Raw genomic sequence first — 20,458 nt, 5'->3', positions numbered from 1 at the left:
GCAATCCCTGTAAAGCAATGGAAGTGGATTAACATATAGATCTCATAACCTTTCGCATCAGATACATCTAAACAGAAAAGACTGAGCAATTTTTATACTCTGCATGAGATTATAGTGTCTTTAACTCAACAGTGTTAGCAATTTGATGTGGCATGAGTTCTACTCATGTAAAGGTGCACGGTCCACCTGAAAGGTTTGCAGGAATGTAAGCAAAAGTCAGAGTTCCATACGAAAAAAAAACAGACAGCTGTTAAGGTTGATTAGTTCCAGTGGAACTGAAGGCGCAGTTTGCGCAAAATGGATCCATGGTGCTGGCACTTTACTCAGCCAGGTTCAGGTTGGGGGTTCGGTCCCTTCCCCGACCCCACACGCACACACCGGAAGGGGGACCACACAGCACACTCAGGGACAGTGGCTAAACGTGGTAGGATCTGCAAAAGAGACAAGTATGACTTTTCTTGCAAATAACATTTGTCATTTAAACTGCATCCTTCCTCTTTCTTTCCCTGTTTTATAATCAGCAGGACATTTATGTAGGCCCTTTATTATAATTTCTGCAGGTTCTGGAGGGTCACTTGGGTCTTCAACCCACACACCAGCACTGAGGTTTTTATCTGCTGCACCACAGCTTCCCTTTTCTTGCACTGTCAGAAGGGCTGGGGCAGACTCCTTCTTTACCAAACCTCCATTGACTGCAGTTTTGACAATTTGGGCCATTCTGTCTCCAATTTGTATGAATGAATCAGATTCTGTTCTAGGTATCAGCATAATTTCGATTTCTCCTTGGTAATCTGCAGCAATCACTCCCCTTAAAACATGATCAATTTGCCATTTCTGTCCTGGTAACTTTCCTCTCCCCAACTGCTCGGTGACTGCTTGCATGACAGATTGCTTTTGTGCGTGCTGCACAGTTTTTATCAAATCTAGGGGAATGTGCATCTCTCTCATCTCTGCCCACCTGTAAGTGGCTTTTTCTCTCAGCTGTTCACATTTCTGGGGCACCCACTTAGCCATCCCCACTAAGGCAGAATTCTGGGTGTACACTTCTCTCTCTGAATTTTTCTCTTTAACATCTGCAAGGTAATTGAACCAGTTAGGTGCAAGCCATGTGGAAAACCAAACAGCGAAAACATTGACAATGAACCACGAATCAGCGTAAAAATGACACATCTCACGTAGCTCTTGCTTTAAAATCTGACACACATTGTACAACGCTGTTCCTTCTCCTGTGCCATAAAATAACATTTCAGTCAATGAATCATTAGTAAAACAAACATGCTTTTTATCTTCAGTGGACACGAATTCAAATGGTGCACACAATTTCACTAGTGACTCTTTTACCTGTGGTACTCTAGCCCTGTCTTGCAAGTACCAGATCCAGTGTATGATTCTAGCTAGGGGCACTATTTTCTTCCCTTGTTCTTGAATTACATGTACATCAGTTTTTACCTCTTGCACTGCGAAGAAAGCTAAAGTCTGCATTATTTCATTTGCCAAATCACAAGCGCGCAGCTGCATATTATTTTTCACAGTGACCATATACAAAAGTGTTAGGATTTCACTCAAAGGAGGGCTATTCTGTTTCCAAAAATCAAACAAGCTAATGAAACTCGGTGTCTCTTGCTTAATACAAACAGTAAGAAGCTGTAAAATCTTTTGTTTTACTTGTGCATTTTGCAACGGTAACTCGTAAATCACATTCTGAGCTTCGTCGTTCTCATCTGTGTTATCAGTTAAGGAATGCGCTTTCACTGCCAAAAACCCTGGCTCACACAAAGGCTCAGAGCAGCTCAAAGCTGTCTTAACCCCCTCATTACTGGAATGGGAAAAGAAAGATTCTTCTAAAACAGCATTTTTATAACTTTCAGCATTATCTTGAATTAATGTATTCTGGCTAATTTGCTCACGTAAATTCCTATTTTCATGTTCCAACTGCCTACATTTCTCCTGCATGTCTCTGTAAGCAGATAAAGGTATCCAAACCTTTCTGTCATCATTGCTTCCAAAAGGCACATTTTCTAAATATGCTTCATCACAAAAAATAATATTTCTCAAAGCACCCTCAGGCAGTTTAGCTACACATGCATTTTCAAACATGGTCTGCCGTGCTTCTGTAATTCTCCAAACAACAAAAAACAATTTCTGTAATTCTCCAAACAACAAAAACAATTACAATTTTAAAGTGTGCACGGAGAAATCTACTAATTCGTCAATCCCCTTATCCGGCCCCACTTCTGGTACCAAATGTAGTGCTTCTGCTCTTATCTAGTTTTTAGCACTTACATAACATATCAAGAATGCACTTCTGAGTTCAAAGAAGACTTTTATTGTTGTTAATTCTTCCCCAACCGCGATTTTGTGAATGAAGGATCAGTAGATTTCAAGCACACGTTAATGAAAACAAAATATATCAGTTTGCAATATACACAGCAGGTTATATTTATAAGATATTGAATGCAAAGCAAAACAAATACTTCACCGTGTGAGAAACTATTTACAGCTTCATCTTTCTAGGGTCTGCAAGCTGATGACTCCCTGTCAGCTGCGAGAAAGAGATTTATCTACCCACACGGGATGCTGGCAACTGGCGCCTAGTTCCAGCACGAAGTCAGGCAGATTCGAATCTAATTCTCTGAAGCCTGTGACATTCGTTACAAAGGTGTGCCCCCTCCTCTCAGACTCGGGAAAACTACGCAAGCCTTTGGAGACTGGCCAGATCTCCGAGACTGCTCCTCTTCCCAAGCTCAAGCAGAGAGAAAAACAACCAATGTACCCTCTCTTATCAGGTCTAGTCTAATGTGAGAAGAAAACAGCTTGGTTCATCTTGTGCAAAAACACAGCTTGGAAAAATACAGCTTGGATTCTCAACTGCAATGTCTAACTTCACCTTAAAGGCAATAGGCAGCTAACCTAAATATCAAATACAATGTCTAATGTCATGTCAAAGCCAATAGGCAGCTGATCTGAATATAAAATGCAATGTCTAATATCATGTCAAAGCCAATAGGCAGCTGAGCTGGATACAGAATGCAATATATAATATCATGTCAAAGCCCATAGGCAGCTAAGCTGAATACAAAATGCAATGTATAATATCATGTCAAAGCCAATAGGCAGCTGAACTGAATACAGCATGTATTATCTAATAACATGTCAAAGCCAATAGGCAGTTAGACTGAATACATCATGTCAAAGCCAATAGGCAGCTGAACTGAATACAGCATGTAATATCTAATAACATGTCAAAGCCAATAGGCAGTTACACTGAATACATCATGTCAAAGCCAATAGGCAGAATACAGAATGTAATGGCTAATACAATGTCAAAGCCAATAGGCGGCGAAACTGGATACAGAAAGTAATGGCTAATGCCATGTCAAAGCCAATAGGCGGCTCAACTGAACAAAACATACAATGTGCTACTGGTGAACATTGAGCAACTAATATGCGCAGTGGTGAAACACAAAGTCATTGGTCAAACAAAATTAATCAAATGGCAGGACAGTAATGTCAGGTGACATGTCTTGTAGGGTAGACTATGGGTAATGTAGGTGACATGTCTTGTAGAGCAGACTATGGGTAATGTCAGGTGACGTCTTGTAGGGTAGACTATGGGTAATGTCAGGTGACATGTCTTGTAGGGCAGATTATGGGTAATGTAGGTGACATGTCTTGTAGGGCAGAATATGGGTAATGTCAGATAACATGTCTTGTACGGTAGACTATGGGTAATGTCAGGTGACATGTCTTGTAGGGCAGACTATGGGTAATGTAGGTGACATGTCTTGTAGGGCAGACTATGGGTAATGTCAGATGACATGTCTTGTAGGGTACACTATGGGTATTGTCAGGTGACATGTCTTGTACGGCAAACTATGGGTAATGTAGGCGACATGTCTTGTAGGGTTCTTTTTCTGCTGGGCCTGATTCTCCTTAGCGGTGAACTTTCCAAATCATTTTTCGTTCTGGAGAAAGTCCTTCTTGTGCATCCTCATACAATATGGAGTGATCCGTTGCACTTCCTATCCTAAAACACAAATTATTTCATCCCTTGGCTGGCTTAAATCTCTGACTAGTTCCAGGGGGAAAGGCATTGGATTTTAGTTTGTTAATGTTTGAGGGTGTTCCCAAACAATGCTTTAGAACACCCAGTTACCGTCCATTGAGTGGCATTTATGACTACAGATTTCTTTGCACTCCTGGTGGGGAAATCAGCATTAGTAAAGGCATTAACATCTGTCAGAATTTTTTTTGTGAATTTCTGGCAAGAATAAACACACATACATTTACATCCAAATTCAACTTTCTGAATAGAGCTCATTTTTTCCAATCGTACAACAAATTGAGATGTTTATAAATTCCACTTGACTTTCTAAAGAAGTCTTGATGTCTTCTGTATGTTTTAATCCTGGAGAGACATTAGCTTTAATCCTATATTTCACATTTCTTTATTGCTCAACACCCAGTTATGTTTTCTTTTTTTTTGTTGACAACTTGAAATGTTGCTTAATTTGAAATTAAATAAATGCTGGTACTCAAAATGTTTATCAGAACTCAAGAGGCTAAGTGAGGAGACAATGTGGTTCATGGAGGAAGGGCTAACACAAATCTCTGTCCTCCCGGGTCTGCATTCATCGTGCCCAGGATCAGTATGCACACAGTGCAGGTGGCAGGAAGAACTACAGTCCTTCCTTCATTTTCATTATGGTTCATGGTGAATTAAGGAAGCAGCAGACTGGGAAAGTTTGATGGGAGGCAAAGAGTCCCAAGCCCCACTGGCAACCACCGGCACAAATTAAGTACTGAGTTAAACTATGAAAAAAAGTCAAAAACAGCACATGGCAACCACAGTCTATGACCATTATTAACCTATGATGAAGTCACCTCTACTTACCCTGTTTCTGTCCATCTGTGAAAATGTAGCAACAGTCAACAAACTAGTAAACCCGCGAACCCTCCTCTTTCCACAATGACTATGACTTCCAGCCTTTTACCCTGTACAGCACTTTGCTGCCTTTCTGTTGGGTCTACGTGGATATAAATGCTACATATTCACATTTGTGCTGTGCATAATAACACCTCTCTCTTCTCACCTTGTATGACTCAGATTTTATAGATTCTTTCCCTGTTGCAGATAATTGACAATTTTGTCATCAAGGAAATGCACATACAGTGGCAGCTGGTGATTTAAGAGTAGTGGGGAGTCATTTCCACAAGCCAAGCAAGAGGGCCTGAATACTTAAAGAATTATTCTGAGAATTGTTTTTAAAAATAGGGCTAAAAGTGTTTTTTTTTATTATTTGAAAGTATTAGTAAAGATAAGATGTGAACAATACATTTACTTGAAATTAGGGTTACAAAGGAAAATTAGATCTCAGAAATTCAATAACAGGTTGACAATAATTCAAAATATTTGTACTATTCTAATACAAACTATTACCTATTCTTAACCATTCTTTGAAAGGCCTATAATCCTATTTAGACTTATAACAAAATGTTAAGAAATATTGTCCATAGGGAACCATAGGACTTCACATTTTAAAGCTAATGATAGAGGCGTTACAGAAGTTCTGTGAAGTCTATGGCCTGATTTGGAGTTTGACAGACGGGTTACTCTGTCACGAACGAGACAATTATCCCGTCTGCTATATTACAATCGGCATAGGTTATTGTGGGATTGTAATGCAGCGGACGTGATATCCGTCATGTTTGTGACAGAGTAACCCCCTCTGCCAAACTCTAAATCAGGCCCTATGATTGTATACCGTACTGTATATGCTATACCAACCTTGCTTTAAAATTAAGATTTGCAGCATTTTCAAGTGCACGGTAACTTGTTCAAAGGTAACAGCTAACAAAAGACTGCTAATGTTTTTTATGTTGACCAGAAAGAACCCATACATCAGACAAGCTACCAAGGAAAATGTTAGTTAAGTTTAAGCAAAATAGTGACTTTGAATGTTACATTAATTTGATTCCAGATTACCTCCCTGGATGGATGTATTTTAGGGCAGGTAAATATGGTGAATTTCAAACCATTGTTTATGGAATTACTTAACCAGCAATTAGCGTTATTCATTTTCACCAAAGGGATAGGTTGTATTAATAAATGATTATATAGAAAAAGAACGTGTTTGTAGCATTTGCTGCACAAAAGGACTTTTGTAAATTCATCCATATTTTACTCCAAAGTTCCAAAAGACTAACAAACATGAAGATCACTTTCCCAATGAACGTAACCTTAATTGTATTCGGTAGTCAGAAATCTTTAATGTTGTGAGGATTTTGATTGTGATCTTAATACATTTCATATTTCATAAACAATTAACTTAATTTTAAGTGAAGGTAGAAAGATAGTCAATTACAATCTTCTCTAATGAATTGTTTCAATTATTTTGGCAGATATTATGCTTTTTGTGTTTCTGTAAAAGGAAGCAGAACATTATTTGGCATTAATTGAAGGACCCAGGTTATGCCTTTGCCCCTCCAAGATGAAAAAAAAAATATTTTTTAATTGTAATATTTCTGTTTTACCAGATAATTTGTTAACAACATTCATTTTCTAGATTGTTGTAGCACAAAAATGGTCTTAAAGGCTTACAGGTATATGCAAAAATGTGAAGTGATAAATGGGTAGGTCCGTTAGCAAATTAACAGAAAATTGAGACATTAAAACACATTCAGTATCGACCCATAAAGGGTTCCAAGGATTTTCCTAATTTGGTAAACAGTGTGCTAATTGTCTAAGGAAAACTGCCTCATGCTATAATTGAAACCTTGGGAAACTCACATCAGCACCTTGTTAGTTTTGTCTCAATTCAGAAAATGCCATACAGACTGTTTTCTTGTGCACAAACTCTTTTAGGAATCTATCTACTTAAAAATAGGAAATGAGAATGAACACTGAAATCATGGATTCAGTGTATAACATAACAGGGTCTGTTATCAGTTTACGGTTGCCTCGCACAAAGAAATTAACTGTGCTCCTTCGTCTTGAGATCGAGAAATCAAATTTCTTTATGACTTAATTTAAGTTTATTTGACAGTTTCTCTTATTGAGTAATTGAACCACAGCCCTAAATATGTTATTTTGGTTGATTTTCCATTAAATATCTGAAAACATAAATGATTGTTTTAAACAGAGTGTATGAAAGGGCAAGATTTCAGATCTATCTGAAATTAATTCATAACCAGACAAATTGTAGAATATTCTTACCTCCCCTAGAAATGCATGTAGAGAGACATCATGCTTAGAGATATATTAATGAATATCATCATCACGTACAGTAATGTTCAGATGCTTTTCATCGTATTTACAACTGAATATATGAATTTTGTCCTATCCTGGAGAGAAAGGGCTCTAAGGCTAGGATAAATAGAAGAGGCGACAAACTTGTTGCACACCTCGTCATAAGTGAAAATAGTCAGACACAATACTGTTTACCAAATACCTGTCTTACAAAAGTTTATAACAAGACAATAGGGCCTATTATCCCCGGGTCCAAACCAAACCATTTTAAGGTTTTGAGATAGAAGTGCAATCCTAATCTGTCAAATGTTTTCTCTGTGTCCAATGTTACAGCAGCTAACAATATGTACAGTTCAATGCTTTGTCTATAACATAAATAGGGATTTAATGTGGCCCTCAAGACATATATGACAGAGAATATGTGTACCATCCTTTTTACCCCAAGGAGAAACAAAAGCCTTTCCAGCCAGAGTCTGACAGCGCCCTCCTTGGAAAGAAGTGTCTCTTGTAACAAAGCAATGTTTGATCTAGAGCTGGACCAATGTGAAAGAACTCTTTGTCTTTTTGTTTGGTTGTATTAGGTTGCCTAATCGCTTAACATTCTGAACTTGGATGCAAAGATAGATAAAGCTATGTCTATGCCAAAGATACACAGAAACTAGAAGTAATAAGATATTTGGACAGGATTATATAAGGAGTAAAAAGGAAACATAAGTGCAGAAATAGATACCCTGTGGAGGGCAAAAGTTTAAACAAAAGAGAAGAAGACAGAGACAGAAAAAGAGATACTACGTGTCCTGCGCTGGATGTTAACAACTAAGCAAAGCAATGTCAATCAGGCAGAAAGCAATAAGGACACTCAGTAAGGAGAAACACACTGGTAGTGGGTACAATTTAGCTTAAATAAAATTTTGCGTACGCACATATATCAGCAATAACAGGTATACATCGGCTCATACATTAGTAGAATGGTTATATGTATGTCGTAAGCAGGCTGAAATCACACGATACAGTGAGTCTGAGGCGCAAACCTCATTTTATCAATTAGACTAGCGCAGGAGAATCTAGCCTTTTGCCCTGGGTGCTGATCCCAATTGCAAAATAATCACAGAACGATACAAGTATACAGTGCAATGCTAGTACGATAGAGGAGTCGGGAATGAATTGCAATACAGTTAATCGAAGATGCAATAACAATACTCTAGTACATCAAGATAGAGTTGTAGGGTCAGGCCGATCACTCCCCTGGGGCTTAACTTTCTACAACACCGGGAAGCTCCGTGTCAATCAATCTCTGTCTCTCTCTCGCTCTCTCTTTCTCTCTCTCTGGGAGATGGCGTATCCAGGGGCAGCAGCTGTGGGAGATCTACACGACTCCATCTCTGAGCTTCGCGGAGGCAGCTGCAAGCCCTCCTTTTGTGTGCTAAAGATTGGCTGCACAACAGTCCGTTCCCTTCTTGCAGTTTCATCCCCTGTTATCATTGTTTACGACTTTTGCTCTTAACAGTACTCATCAGTCATCCTCCCAGGGCCTTCAAACTACTCCCAACCTTCTCAGGGTCAGTACACCCTCAACGGCATGTCTCTCCCACAGTTCACATGACTACCTGGTACCATAAACAGAGCTCCTGAAGGATAGTTGCATCTATGGAATTACGAAAACATACGTCACAAGCTCCGCGCATTACACTGGTTTTCTCCATGCATTCTTACTTGTCCACACCGTTTAAGCTAGTTAACCGTTCGTGTCACAGTGTCACTAGGCCTATACTGCACAATGCATGACAAAAGTTAGTGTAAAATGCCCATGTGGGTACCCTTTAGTGGAACTGGGGACACCACAAAGATGACACATCCTCGGTTCAGATGAGCAAGACACCAATAACATAGAAACTAGGGCAAAGAAGCATGACAATTTAAGAAATATTAATCTGTGAGAAAAAGGAGAGGATACGATGTAACAGTCGACTCTGTTATCAAAAATGTATCCTATTGAATACGTTCATGCCATATTGAGATAGTAATCATAGCAGGAACATAATTGAAGATTAAGCCTTGTGGGTTTCCATCTCTTCTCCCTGATCCATCATCAATTAATTCTCTCAATTTGGATGAGTCATCATGTCTAATCTTCCTATCTTTGTAGATTACTTTAAAATGACAAGGATGTATTAAATTGAACCACATTTAGAAATTGAAGCACTGGTCTCAGATTTAAAAACTACATTCTAAAAATTTGAAGTTGCCTTTGTCACATCTTGAGTGAAAAATATCTTAAACCTTAACTAGATCTGGGTACAATTTAAATTACTTCAGTGTAATTCGTGTAAATTTAGGAATTTTGCATAACACTAGTTATGCAAAATTCTTTAAATTATGCCATTAAGACATGTTATGGCATTTACGGTTCCTTCTACTGAAAAATTACAGCATGGAAGTGCAGGAACAACAGGAACAACCAGAATATGAACAACTGTTTTTCCCTGCAATTGTGTTTTTCATGCTAGATTTTTACCACCAAAAGCATCCTTGTGCAAGGAAGTTGACACAAAGAAGTATTTTGCACTAAAATTTAAAGCTCAATGATAGATTTTCATTTCACATAAGTTTGTGTAGTTTTCCTCTGGACTTTGTACTTCATTTTGGTCTGAATCTAAGGGCTCTCTGAAAATGAAGAGATTTTGTGGTTAGCATGTCAAGTATGTTAGAAATTAAGGATTTAAAGGAAAAGGTGGAAGACCATCAATTCTGGGGTTATCCCTTTGATTCCTGTTTTGTCGGTCTTCAGCGTGTCTTTTGCGAGTTGCAACTTCAGTTTGTAGGTTTTCTACTTTTGTACAAGCATCTTGCAGTCAATAATGCCCTATTCCAGCTCAGTTATTGATGTATCCATAAAAATCCAATTTACTCCAGTCCTTGCCAGCTCTTAGTTGCTTCCTCCAAGTAAAGAGGCAAAGCTCGAATTTGCTGTAGAATAAGCTCAATGGGTATGGGAGGCAAAGATTTGACTGGAGAAGATTATTTTTTTAGGTGTTTTGTTTTTGTCATTTTTTATATAAGGCAACTTGGCAAATGTGCTTGGTTTAGGGATATCAGCAGGGATTAAATCTTGGATTTGCTAATGCTTGTTTTATATTTTGTAGTGTACCCAGTATTCTAACAAAGTCTACCATAACTTTCCCCCAACATTTTTTGGGGAAACATTAAATTTGTATTAATTGCAAGCCTTATTTGGCCCTTCCGCGTGTGGTGTACCTGCAGGGATGTGGTTATTACTGCTGGGCAGCAGTCCCGTATTGAGTTGGCCATCAAAAATGTAAAATCTGCATAAACATAATTTTCTCTTCCTCTTTTTCAGATTAAAGTCCTAAACTCATGGTTCTCAGTAAATATAAGGAAAAAGGAATGTGTGGATTTCATTCGAAGTGCCAAGCCTTCTGACGCTGGGTAAGAAGGTAGCAAGCAACCCCATACAGTGCCATGCACCCCCTTGTATTTCTGAATTGTGGGCGGTTCTTCTGTTGGTGTCATGTGCTAATACTGCCCTCATTATTCACTTTGAGGTTAATCTCCGAGATTAATACCAAGGTCATTAGTGGTTTCTGTTTCAGGAAAAACATGAGATTTAATCAATTATCTCTATATGATGTTAATTTATTGTTTGCTGGTTGATGGCATGACTAAACCTTCTTAAAGCATTTCATTCTCTACTTTAAGTGTATTTTTTTAGGGCTGTCTTAACAGCACCACTGCCACAAACCTATTGTTAGCAATTCTCAACAGCCCTGGAAGAATGTCTCTCTCACCACATACTGTTCGCTGTTCGATGTATCAATCCACCTCCTAAGTAGTGCTTGCATTGCAGTGCATGAGTGAATATTTTACATATGAAGAGTACACTGAATGATTGCAAATTATATATATATATTTTCTAGAACACGGATTCTATACAGTAAGCATCCTTTTTTGGTTTCGAGGGCTAGCAGCCTTTTGAATGTTTTTGTCAGCATCTGTGTTTAAATCACGCATGCATGTACATATGCACTTACACATTCAGCCATACTTAAGGGTGCATAATGCAGCTGCTTAGTACAAAGCAAGCATTGACAAAGGCAATAGGTCTGGTTTTACTATGTAATGGTTGTAGACGCAGGAATGCACACATTCAAGCCCTGATTTATATTCTTTTTGTGCTGCATTAGTGTCATGTTTTGGCACAAAAGTGGTGCAGACTTACAAAATACATAATCATCTTTCCTCTCACCCTTCACTTATTTACTTCTTCCTTTAACCATATGTATTTATTTTACTTACCTTATATTTTTAATTCCATTATTTAGGTGTTTTCTTAATTGGGCATATCCAATCGGAAGCAATTGAGCCACCCGTCCTTCCTCTAGCTAGGGCACTGCATGAGCATCATGGTGCAGCATTGTTATAAGGATTAGCCCTGGGGCAGACCGCCTCTGACTCATCTACACTGGAAGACCCTCCATAACAAACCCACAATTGCAGACACATCTGTGCGCAAGAGCTTTAAGAGTTCTAGCAAATGGTAGGTGTGCATGATATCAAAAGTATGCAACATAACAACCATACTGCTGGAGAAAGAACTGGCTAAGACCCAAGGCAATGCCAGTGTTCCCAACAAGTCTTCTGGTGGCCTCTCAAGTCAGTGGAGACTATGGGCCTCTACTCCCCTTGTGGAGAGCTGCCCACCTCCTGGGAATATCCAAACCTTCAGTGCAGCCCATGCTGAAGCAGTGCTCTAAGGCTGAAACGTTACTTGAGTAGGTGCCATGTTTGATATGTTTTAAAAAATAAACTTGAAAGATAGGAGTTTGTTCTTGAAAAATGAAAATCAGTGGCCCTGATGCAAAGGGAGCTTTTCTCACTTCACATGAGGGCCTTTGATGGACTTCCCTTTCTGGCACTGCCAAGCATTACAGGGCAGTCCCGGGTAGGCAAATCTAGTGACCAGTGCCCTCCATAAATAGGGTGGACAACCACCATTGTGACCAGTGACCACCTTTATGGCTCTTTTGTGGAAAGGATATTAGGTCAGAGGTTTCCAACGGTGGAGCCAGCTGAGGCTGTTCTTTCTGAAACCCTGTGCTTTATCCACACCAGAACGAGGCGGGCAGAAAAGCAGTTTGAAGGAGTTGGTACCCCACCATTTCACAAGGGCTTCTACTCTGTCAAACTGTAAATAAGGAGCCTAATCTCTTAAGGAGGAATGCAAGTTCTACATTGACGTAGCTCGAGGAAACCCGCCTGGGTGAGAGTGTGCTCTACAAATCTGTACATAACATATGTAGCAGAAAGCACCAGCGAACAATCATGAACACCGCAATGAGGCAGTTGTCTTGACAAACTCAGCCCACTGGTATGCTGAAAGGCATAGACTGTGAATTAATTTGTCACTTTTGGACTCTTAAATTTGAAGATCAGATATTCTCATTTCACAATATCAGTAAAAAAACATAACTTATTGAGGGAAACATAATGAGATATTTGAGGGAAAGATGATGAGTATTGTTTGGTTGGAGTGATATTGCTCCTGTTGATGCATGCTTTCTGTGATTACTTCACACTCTACTATGCTACGTTAAAGCTTCTTCATGGTGTGGTAGTGTTCCTGCTGTAAACCTTGTCTCTTCGCTTAGAAAGGAAGTCTGCGGCTGTGGATACACACAAGATCAGCATTCGGAGGATCACGAGGAGCTTCCTTCAGATGGTGATCTGGAATGGAACCCAGGGAAACACACCAGGGAGGTGCCCACAGATGCCTACGGAGACCTCACCTTCACTGGCCTGGGGAAGAGCGTAGTGAAGGTAAGCGGAGGGCATGGAATGCTCAGGTAGAATCCATCTGGTGACACAACTATTTAATTCTAGCTCAGCAGAGACACTTCTGGGGTTGTCCATTTATGTCACCTGCACACTGGGACAAGACAAGACAATGTCAGTGTGGGTAGTGCCCCACTGGCATCAGACTTCACAGGTGTGATAATGGTGCTGTATATAGTCCCAAGTATTAAACACAGATTGTTCTTTTATTCCAATAATACCACTCTTCCCTAACCTCTTTAGATATATTCCCATAGTGCTAGGAGTCTAGAGCAAAAGCAGGACATTCACACCGCGCCACCAAAGCAGCTCACTGCCAAGTGGGATGTAAAACTCAATTAAGTCTAAGGAATATATTAGATATCATTACTCTTCTCAGTGCACTCTTCCTAATAATGTAAGGTCAAATAACCCAATAAGGAGGGCTTAAAATTCAGTACATGGTCTTCCTACCATTGTAATGGTTCAAATATATTTTTTGGAGTCCCTGCCTTCGCACCACTCCCTACTTTCAGCAGACACAGGTTTTTTGAGTGAGGAGGCTAAAGCCCCTTCAAGAGGCACCATGGTCAGTGGCACCACAGAAACTTTGAAACTGGTGCATTGTAAATATCAGATCACTGGATAGCATGTGCCCAACCTCCTTTAGGAGAATCTGGGGTGTGGGGTCTCCCCTGGATAAAAATGTACAAAGTGAAACAAATAGTGCATAGAAGAGTCCTATTTCTTTATAAATTATTTGAAAATCATACAAAATGAAGCAGCAGTCACAAAATATTCCAATATTCCAATACTTCTAAACAGTTACCCTGTCCAAGAAAAGTTTTCCCTAAAGAGAGGGAGGAAAGCCATGGGTATTAGAGACAACCTGTCTTTTATCGAATGTTTATAACATGCCTATGCAATACTACATTGCATTTACCTCTATTTTTGTATCTTGCCCCTTCCAGATAGATTTCCAGTGTTATTTTATAACTATGAATCTACTCTGAGGCTAAAAAGATGAGATGATAGACAGAACACACAATCTCAGGTCATGGTCATGCAAAGGCCACCGTTATGAAAGGCCAACTAGTTGCAGCCTCCAGTTCGATCACTGCTTCATGTCTAAATAGACTCCAAGCTGATGTTGGCAAACAATGAACAATATTGCTATAATATCATTAAAGATAACTTACAAGAAGTCAGCGTAAACACAATTAATTACAAGCTCTTGGTGCATGGGCGAGGCAAGACAAGAGAAGTAACTGAGGAAACAGGTGCAAATATTCACAGTTCACAAGAGTTTAAGGGGGTTATTCCAACTTTGGAGGAGGTGTTAATCCGTCCCAAAAGTGACGGTAAAGTGACGGATTTACCACCAGCCGTATTACGAGTTCATTATATCCTATGGAACTCGTAATACGGCTGGTGGTATATCCGTCACTTTACCGTCACTTTTGGGACGGATTAACACCTCCTCCAAAGTTGGAATAACCCCCTAAGGGGGTCATTCTGACCCTGGCGGTCTTAGACCGCCGGGGCCAGGGTCGGCGGGAGCACCGCCGACAGGCCGGCGGTGCCCCGCAGGGCATTCTGACCGCGGCGGTAAAGCCGCGGTCAGACCGGCAACACTGGCGGTCTCCCGCCAGTGTACCGCCGCCCATTGGAATCCTCCAAGGCGGCGCAGCTAGCTGCGCCGCCGAGGGGATTCCGACCCCCCCTACCGCCATCCAGTTCCCGGCGGTCCGCCCGCCGGGAACCGGATGGCGGTAGGGGGGGTCGCGGGGCCCCTGGGGGCCCCTGCAGTGCCCATGCCACTGGCATGGGCACTGCAGGGGCCCCCGTAAGAGGGCCCCTACAAGTATTTCACTGTCTGCTTGGCAGACAGTGAAATACGCGACGGGTGCAACAGCACCCGTCGCACCTTCCCACTCCGCCGGCTCGATTACGAGCCGGCATCCTCGTGGGAAGGGAGTTTTTCCCTGGGCTGGCGGGCGGTCTTTTGGCGACCGCCCGCCAGCCCAGGGAAAAACTTAGAATACCCTCCGCGGTCTTTCGACCGCGGAGCGATATTTCGGAGGGGGAAGTCTGGCGGGCGGCCTCCGCCGCCCGCCAGACTTAGAATGACCCCCTAAGTCTTTTAATAGGATGCCTCAGCGCAAGACAATTCAAAGAAAACTACTCAGAACCATGACCAATCCCATGGAAATGGTTCTTCTAAAGACCTGCAAGTAGGGCACCGCCTGGTTACAAAAAAAGTGTTGAATTCCTTGCTGGGTGGGAAAGTGGCTTTAACACCAGGGCCCATATCTATGACCTTTAGGTGCCTGGCAGCGCAGCAAGTCACCTTGCTCATCTACCCTGCATCAAAGGGAAAGGGCAGGAATGCACCACACCTATGGCATATGACACATCCCTGTCCTTTCCCACTGCACTGGTGCCGTTTTGGCATTCCAGCACCAATGTAGGCACCCTTGCACCATGGTTTAAGGGTGTCTGGTTTGCAGGCAGGATTGTTTTTGTGCAGGAAGGGGCACATTCCTGCACAAAAACAATTCTGGAAGGCTTTCACCTCTTTCTTTGTGTGCCTCAGAATACAGCACACATAAAAATAGTGAAAACAAGGGAGGCATAAGGTTTTGGCTCATCCACATGTTGCCAAGGGCTTGTAATTATGGGGATGCGTCAAAATCCATTGCTGTTGAGTTTGAAATATGGGGATGCGTCTAAATCCATAGGTGTTGTGTTGGAACACCCACTGCAATGCATTTGGAACACCTCCCTGACACAGTGTAAGGCAATGCTGCAACTTGTGCTGGGTTGCCTTGCTCCATATGTATGAGGCCATTCAAAGCTATTCAAAGTGGCTTTGCGTGGCCTCATAGAGATGATTTCAAGGTTTGAGCCACTGTTGCATTACAAAAAGTGATGCAACAGCAGTGCAAGGGGCTCGTAAATATGGCCCTGGGTTGCTATCATCACTAGTACTTGAGTCCCACAGCATGGTGGTGGAAAGGTGCCGAATTCTCACATGAGCGAGGATGGATTTTGGTTTACCAAATGCTGACTGTGAATTTTGTGGTGAGGCATCCGCTTATCATAGAAGAGACTGAGGGGGTCATTCTGACTTCGGCGGGCGGTGGAGGCCGCCCACCAAAGTTCCCCCGATAGAATATAATATAAAAGACCGCCGCGGTAATTCTGAGTTTCCCGCTGGGCCGGCAGGCGACCGTCAGAAGGCCGCCCGCCCGCCCAGCGGGAAACCCCCTTCCACAAGGATGCCGGCTCCGAATGGAGCCGGCGGAGTGGAAAGGGTGCGACGGGTGCAGTTGCACCCGTCGCGATTTTCAGTGTCTGCTATGCAGACACTGAAAATCTTTGTGGGGCCCTGTTAGGGGGCCCCACGACACCTGTTCCCGCCAGCCAGGTTCTTGCGGTGAAAACCGCCAGAACCAGGCTGGCGGGAAGGGGGTCGGAATCCCCATAGCGGCGCTGCTTGCAGCGCCGCCATGGAGGATTCCTCAGGCCAGGGGAAAACCGGCGGGAACCAGATAATATTCAGGCACTCAGCTGAAATTTCCACACAACTAGTGATGCCCAACACAACAATTCATGGACTGAGGTATTTGATACACCACTATCAAAATCTTCTACGTACTGTGAAATAACGTCAGCAGTTAATATGCATAAATATCTGGAGATGAGCACACGGCTATTCCTGTACAATACGTAGTCTGCTGTTATACTGTGCAATTTACATTCTGAAATTCAACATCAGGACTAACATGACATTGATTATTTGGTATCATGACTCCCATGAGATCTAACCTTCAGTGTCAGGATTCCCATGACATCTAACATTCAATATCAGGACTCACATGACGTATGGCATTCAGTATCTAGATTTACAAATCATCTAACATTCATTAGCAGAACTCAGGTGACATCCTCCATTCACTATCAGGACTCCAGTGACATCTACCTTTCAGTTTAAGGGCTCACATGACTTCTAACAATCAGTATCAGGACTCACATGACTTCGGGTATTCAGTACCAGGATCCACATTGCCACATACGTCCAGTATCAGGACTCATATGACAGTTTACATTCACTATTGGGTCTAATATGACATCTCACAGTCAGTATGAGGACTCCCATTTCATTTTATATTCAGTATTAGGACTCTTTTAACATCTACCATGCAGTTTTAGAAGTTACAGTGCATCTAGCATTCAGTATCAGGGCTCACATGACAACTAGCTTTCCATACCAGGATTCAGATAACGTTTATCATTCAGCATCAGGTGTGACATGAATTGACTCACTCACTTTACCTTCTGTTTCACATTGGTCTTTTTCTTTTCAGTACGTCCGTGCCTCCAGCAGCACACCCCCTAAGATTCTGTATGAGATGATGACCAAAATGTGGAACCTCAGTGTTCCAAACCTGCTGATATCAGTGACTGGTGGAACCAAGAACTTCAGCATGAAAGGGAGACTGAAGAACCTGTTCAGCCGAGGACTCATCAAAGCGGCCCAGACTACAGGTAAGCAAAGCAAATAACAACTTAACTCGGGTGCAGGCACTGGCATCCTCTGACATGGGCCTTTGAGGTGGCAAAGGCACACTTATTATAGGATTGTACCCATGCATGTGCAGTTAGTATGCATATGTTGATATTTCTGTGGTGCAAACATAGGTGGGGAGCAACTTAGTGCCTGATTTAGATCTTGGCATTAACAGCATGGTGTGCCCACCTGATTTAGATGTTGGCGGTCCCATAGGCAATAGACTGCATTTATCCCGCCGTCTCTGCCAAGAAAATCCCCCTTCGTCGACGGTGCTATAGGGGATAGTGGCTGCCGGCGGACCCCTGCCACCTTTCCCACCATGCAGATTTTGATGTGCTTTAGTGCCAAGCCAAATGTGGTAGTCCGACCTCCACACTTGAGTTGGCAGATTGGGGAGGGGGAATGAGGTAAAAACACATGCTTTCCCATGATTTGACTTCCATTTTCGACTTGACATGACTTGAACAATACCTGCTGGCACTACTGCCACTGACCCATAGAGAAAACATAACTCTGCCGTCACTGGAGTTGAAGGTTGGTGTAGGAGGCTGGACTGGCTTGTAGTGAGTACCAAAGGGTACGTATACCTTGCACCAGGCCCAGGTATCCCTTATTAGTGTAGAGGGGTGTCTAGCAGCTTAGGCTGATAGAAAAGGTAGCTTAGCAGAGCAGCTTAGGCTGAACTAGGAGACGAGTGAAGCTCCTACAGTACCACTAGTGTCACTTGCACAATATCATAAGAAAACACAATACACAGATATACTAAAAATAAAGGTACTTTATTTTTATGACAATATGCCAAAGTATCTCAGTGAGTACCCTCAGTATGAGGATAGCAAATATACACAAGATATATGTACACAATACCAAAATATGCAGTAATAGCAATAGAAAACAGTGCAAACAATGTATAGTCACAATAGAATGCAATGGGGGCACATAGGGATAGGGGCAACACAAACCATATACTCTAGAAGTGGAATGCGAACCACGAATAGACCACAAACCTATGTGACCTTGTAGAGGGTCGCTGGTACTGTAAGGAAAGAGTGAGGGTTAGAAAAATAGCTCACCCCAAGACCCTGAAAAGTGGCTGCAAAGTGCACCTAAGTTCCCCAAAGAGCACAGAAGTCGTGATAGGGGAATTCTGCAGGAAAGACCAACACCAGCAATGCAACAACAATGGATTTCCAGACGAGAGTACCTGTGGAACAAGGGGACCAAGTCCAAAAGTCACGATCGAGTCGGGAGTGGGCAGATGCCCAGGAAATGCCAGCTGTGGGTGCAAAGAAGCTGCCACCAGATGGTAGAAGCTGTGGATTCTGCAAGAACGACAAGGGCTAGAAACGTCCCCTTTGGAGGATGGATGTCCCACGTCGTGAAGAGTCGTGCAGAGGTGTTTTCGTGCAGAAAGACCGCCAACAAGCCTTGCTAGCTGCAAAGGTCATGGTTAGGGTTTTTGGATGCTGCTGTGGCCCAGAAGGGACCAGGATGACGCCAATTGCGTGAGGAGACAGAAGGGGCGTCCAGCAAGACAAAGAACCCACTCAGAAGCAAGCAGCACCTGCAGAAGTGCCAGAACAGGCACTACAAAGTGGAGTGAACCGGAGCTCACCTGAAGTTGCACAAGAGGGATCCACGACGCAGGAGGACAACTCAGGAGGTTGTGCAATGCAGGTTAGAGTGCCGGGGACCCAGGCTTGGCTGTGCACAAAGGAAATCCTCGAAGAGTGCACAGGAGCTGGAGTAGCTGCAAAACACGCGGTTCCCAGCAATGCAGTCTAGCGTGGGGAGGCAAGGACTTACCTCCATCAAACTTGGACTGAAGAGTCACTGGACTGTGGGAGTCACTTGGACAGAGTTGCTGAGTTCAAGGGACCTCACTCGTCGTGCTGAGAGGAGACTCAGAGGACCGGTGATGCAGTTCTTTGGTGCCTGCGGTTGCAGGGGGAAGATTCCGTCGACCCACAGGAGATTTCTTCGGAGCTTCTAGTGCAGAGAGGAGGCAGACTACCCCCACAGCATGCACCACCAGGAAAACAGTCGAGAAGGCGGCAGGATCAGCGTTACAAGGTCGCAGTAGTTGTCTTAGCTACTTTGTTGCAGTTTTGCAGGCTTCCAGCGCGGTCAGCAGTCGATTCCTTGGCAGAAGGTGAAGAGAGAGATGCAGAGGAACTCTGATGAGCTCTTGCATTCGTTATCTAAGGAATTCCCCAAAGCAGAGACCCTAAATAGCCAGAAAAGGAGGTTTGGCTACCTAGGAGAGAGGATAGGCTAGCAACACCTGAAGGAGCCTATCAGAAGGAGTCTCTGATGTCACCTGCTGGCACTGGCCACTCAGAGCAGTCCAGTGTGCCAGCAGCACCTCTGTTTCCAAGATGGCAGAGGTCTGGAGCACACTGGAGGAGCTCTGGGCACCTCCCAGGGGAGGTGCAGGTCAGGGGAGTGGTCACTCCCCTTTCCTTTGTCCAGTTTCGCGCCAGAGCAGGGCTGAGGGATCCCTGAACCGGTGCAGACTGGCTTATGCAGAGATGGGCACCATCTGTGCCCATGAAAGCATTTCCAGAGGCTGGTGGAGGCTACTCCTCCCCAGCCCTGACACCTTTTTCCAAAAGGGAGAGGGTGTAACACCCTCTCTCTGACGAAGTCCTTTGTTCTGCCTTCCTGGGCCAGGCCTGGCTGGACCCCAGGAGGGCAGAAACCTGTCTGAGGGGTTGGCAGCAGCTGCAGTGAAACCCCGGGAGAGGTAGTTTGGCAGTACCCGGGTCTGAGCTAGAGACTCGGGGGATCATGGAATTGTCTCC

General features: G+C 42.9%; 1 protein-coding gene across 1 annotated transcript in view; it reads left to right on the top strand.

Annotated features, from left to right (window-relative positions):
• The first annotated feature begins 9,941 nt into the window (after positions 1–9,941).
• Positions 9,942–20,458, top strand: part of LOC138249315 (transient receptor potential cation channel subfamily M member 2-like) — a 211,399-nt gene continuing 200,882 nt past the window's right edge. Inside the window, exons 1-4 of the mRNA XM_069203274.1 lie at positions 9,942–10,067; positions 10,608–10,696; positions 12,916–13,084; positions 17,449–17,629. Of these exons, the coding sequence (XP_069059375.1) occupies positions 9,942–10,067; positions 10,608–10,696; positions 12,916–13,084; positions 17,449–17,629 (565 nt within the window). The remainder of the gene's footprint in view (positions 10,068–10,607; positions 10,697–12,915; positions 13,085–17,448; positions 17,630–20,458) is intronic.

This window comes from Pleurodeles waltl, chromosome 8 (genome assembly GCF_031143425.1).
Source record: "Pleurodeles waltl isolate 20211129_DDA chromosome 8, aPleWal1.hap1.20221129, whole genome shotgun sequence".
NCBI lineage: Eukaryota > Metazoa > Chordata > Amphibia > Caudata > Salamandridae > Pleurodeles > Pleurodeles waltl.
This window is presented reverse-complemented; position numbering and strand designations above follow the sequence as displayed.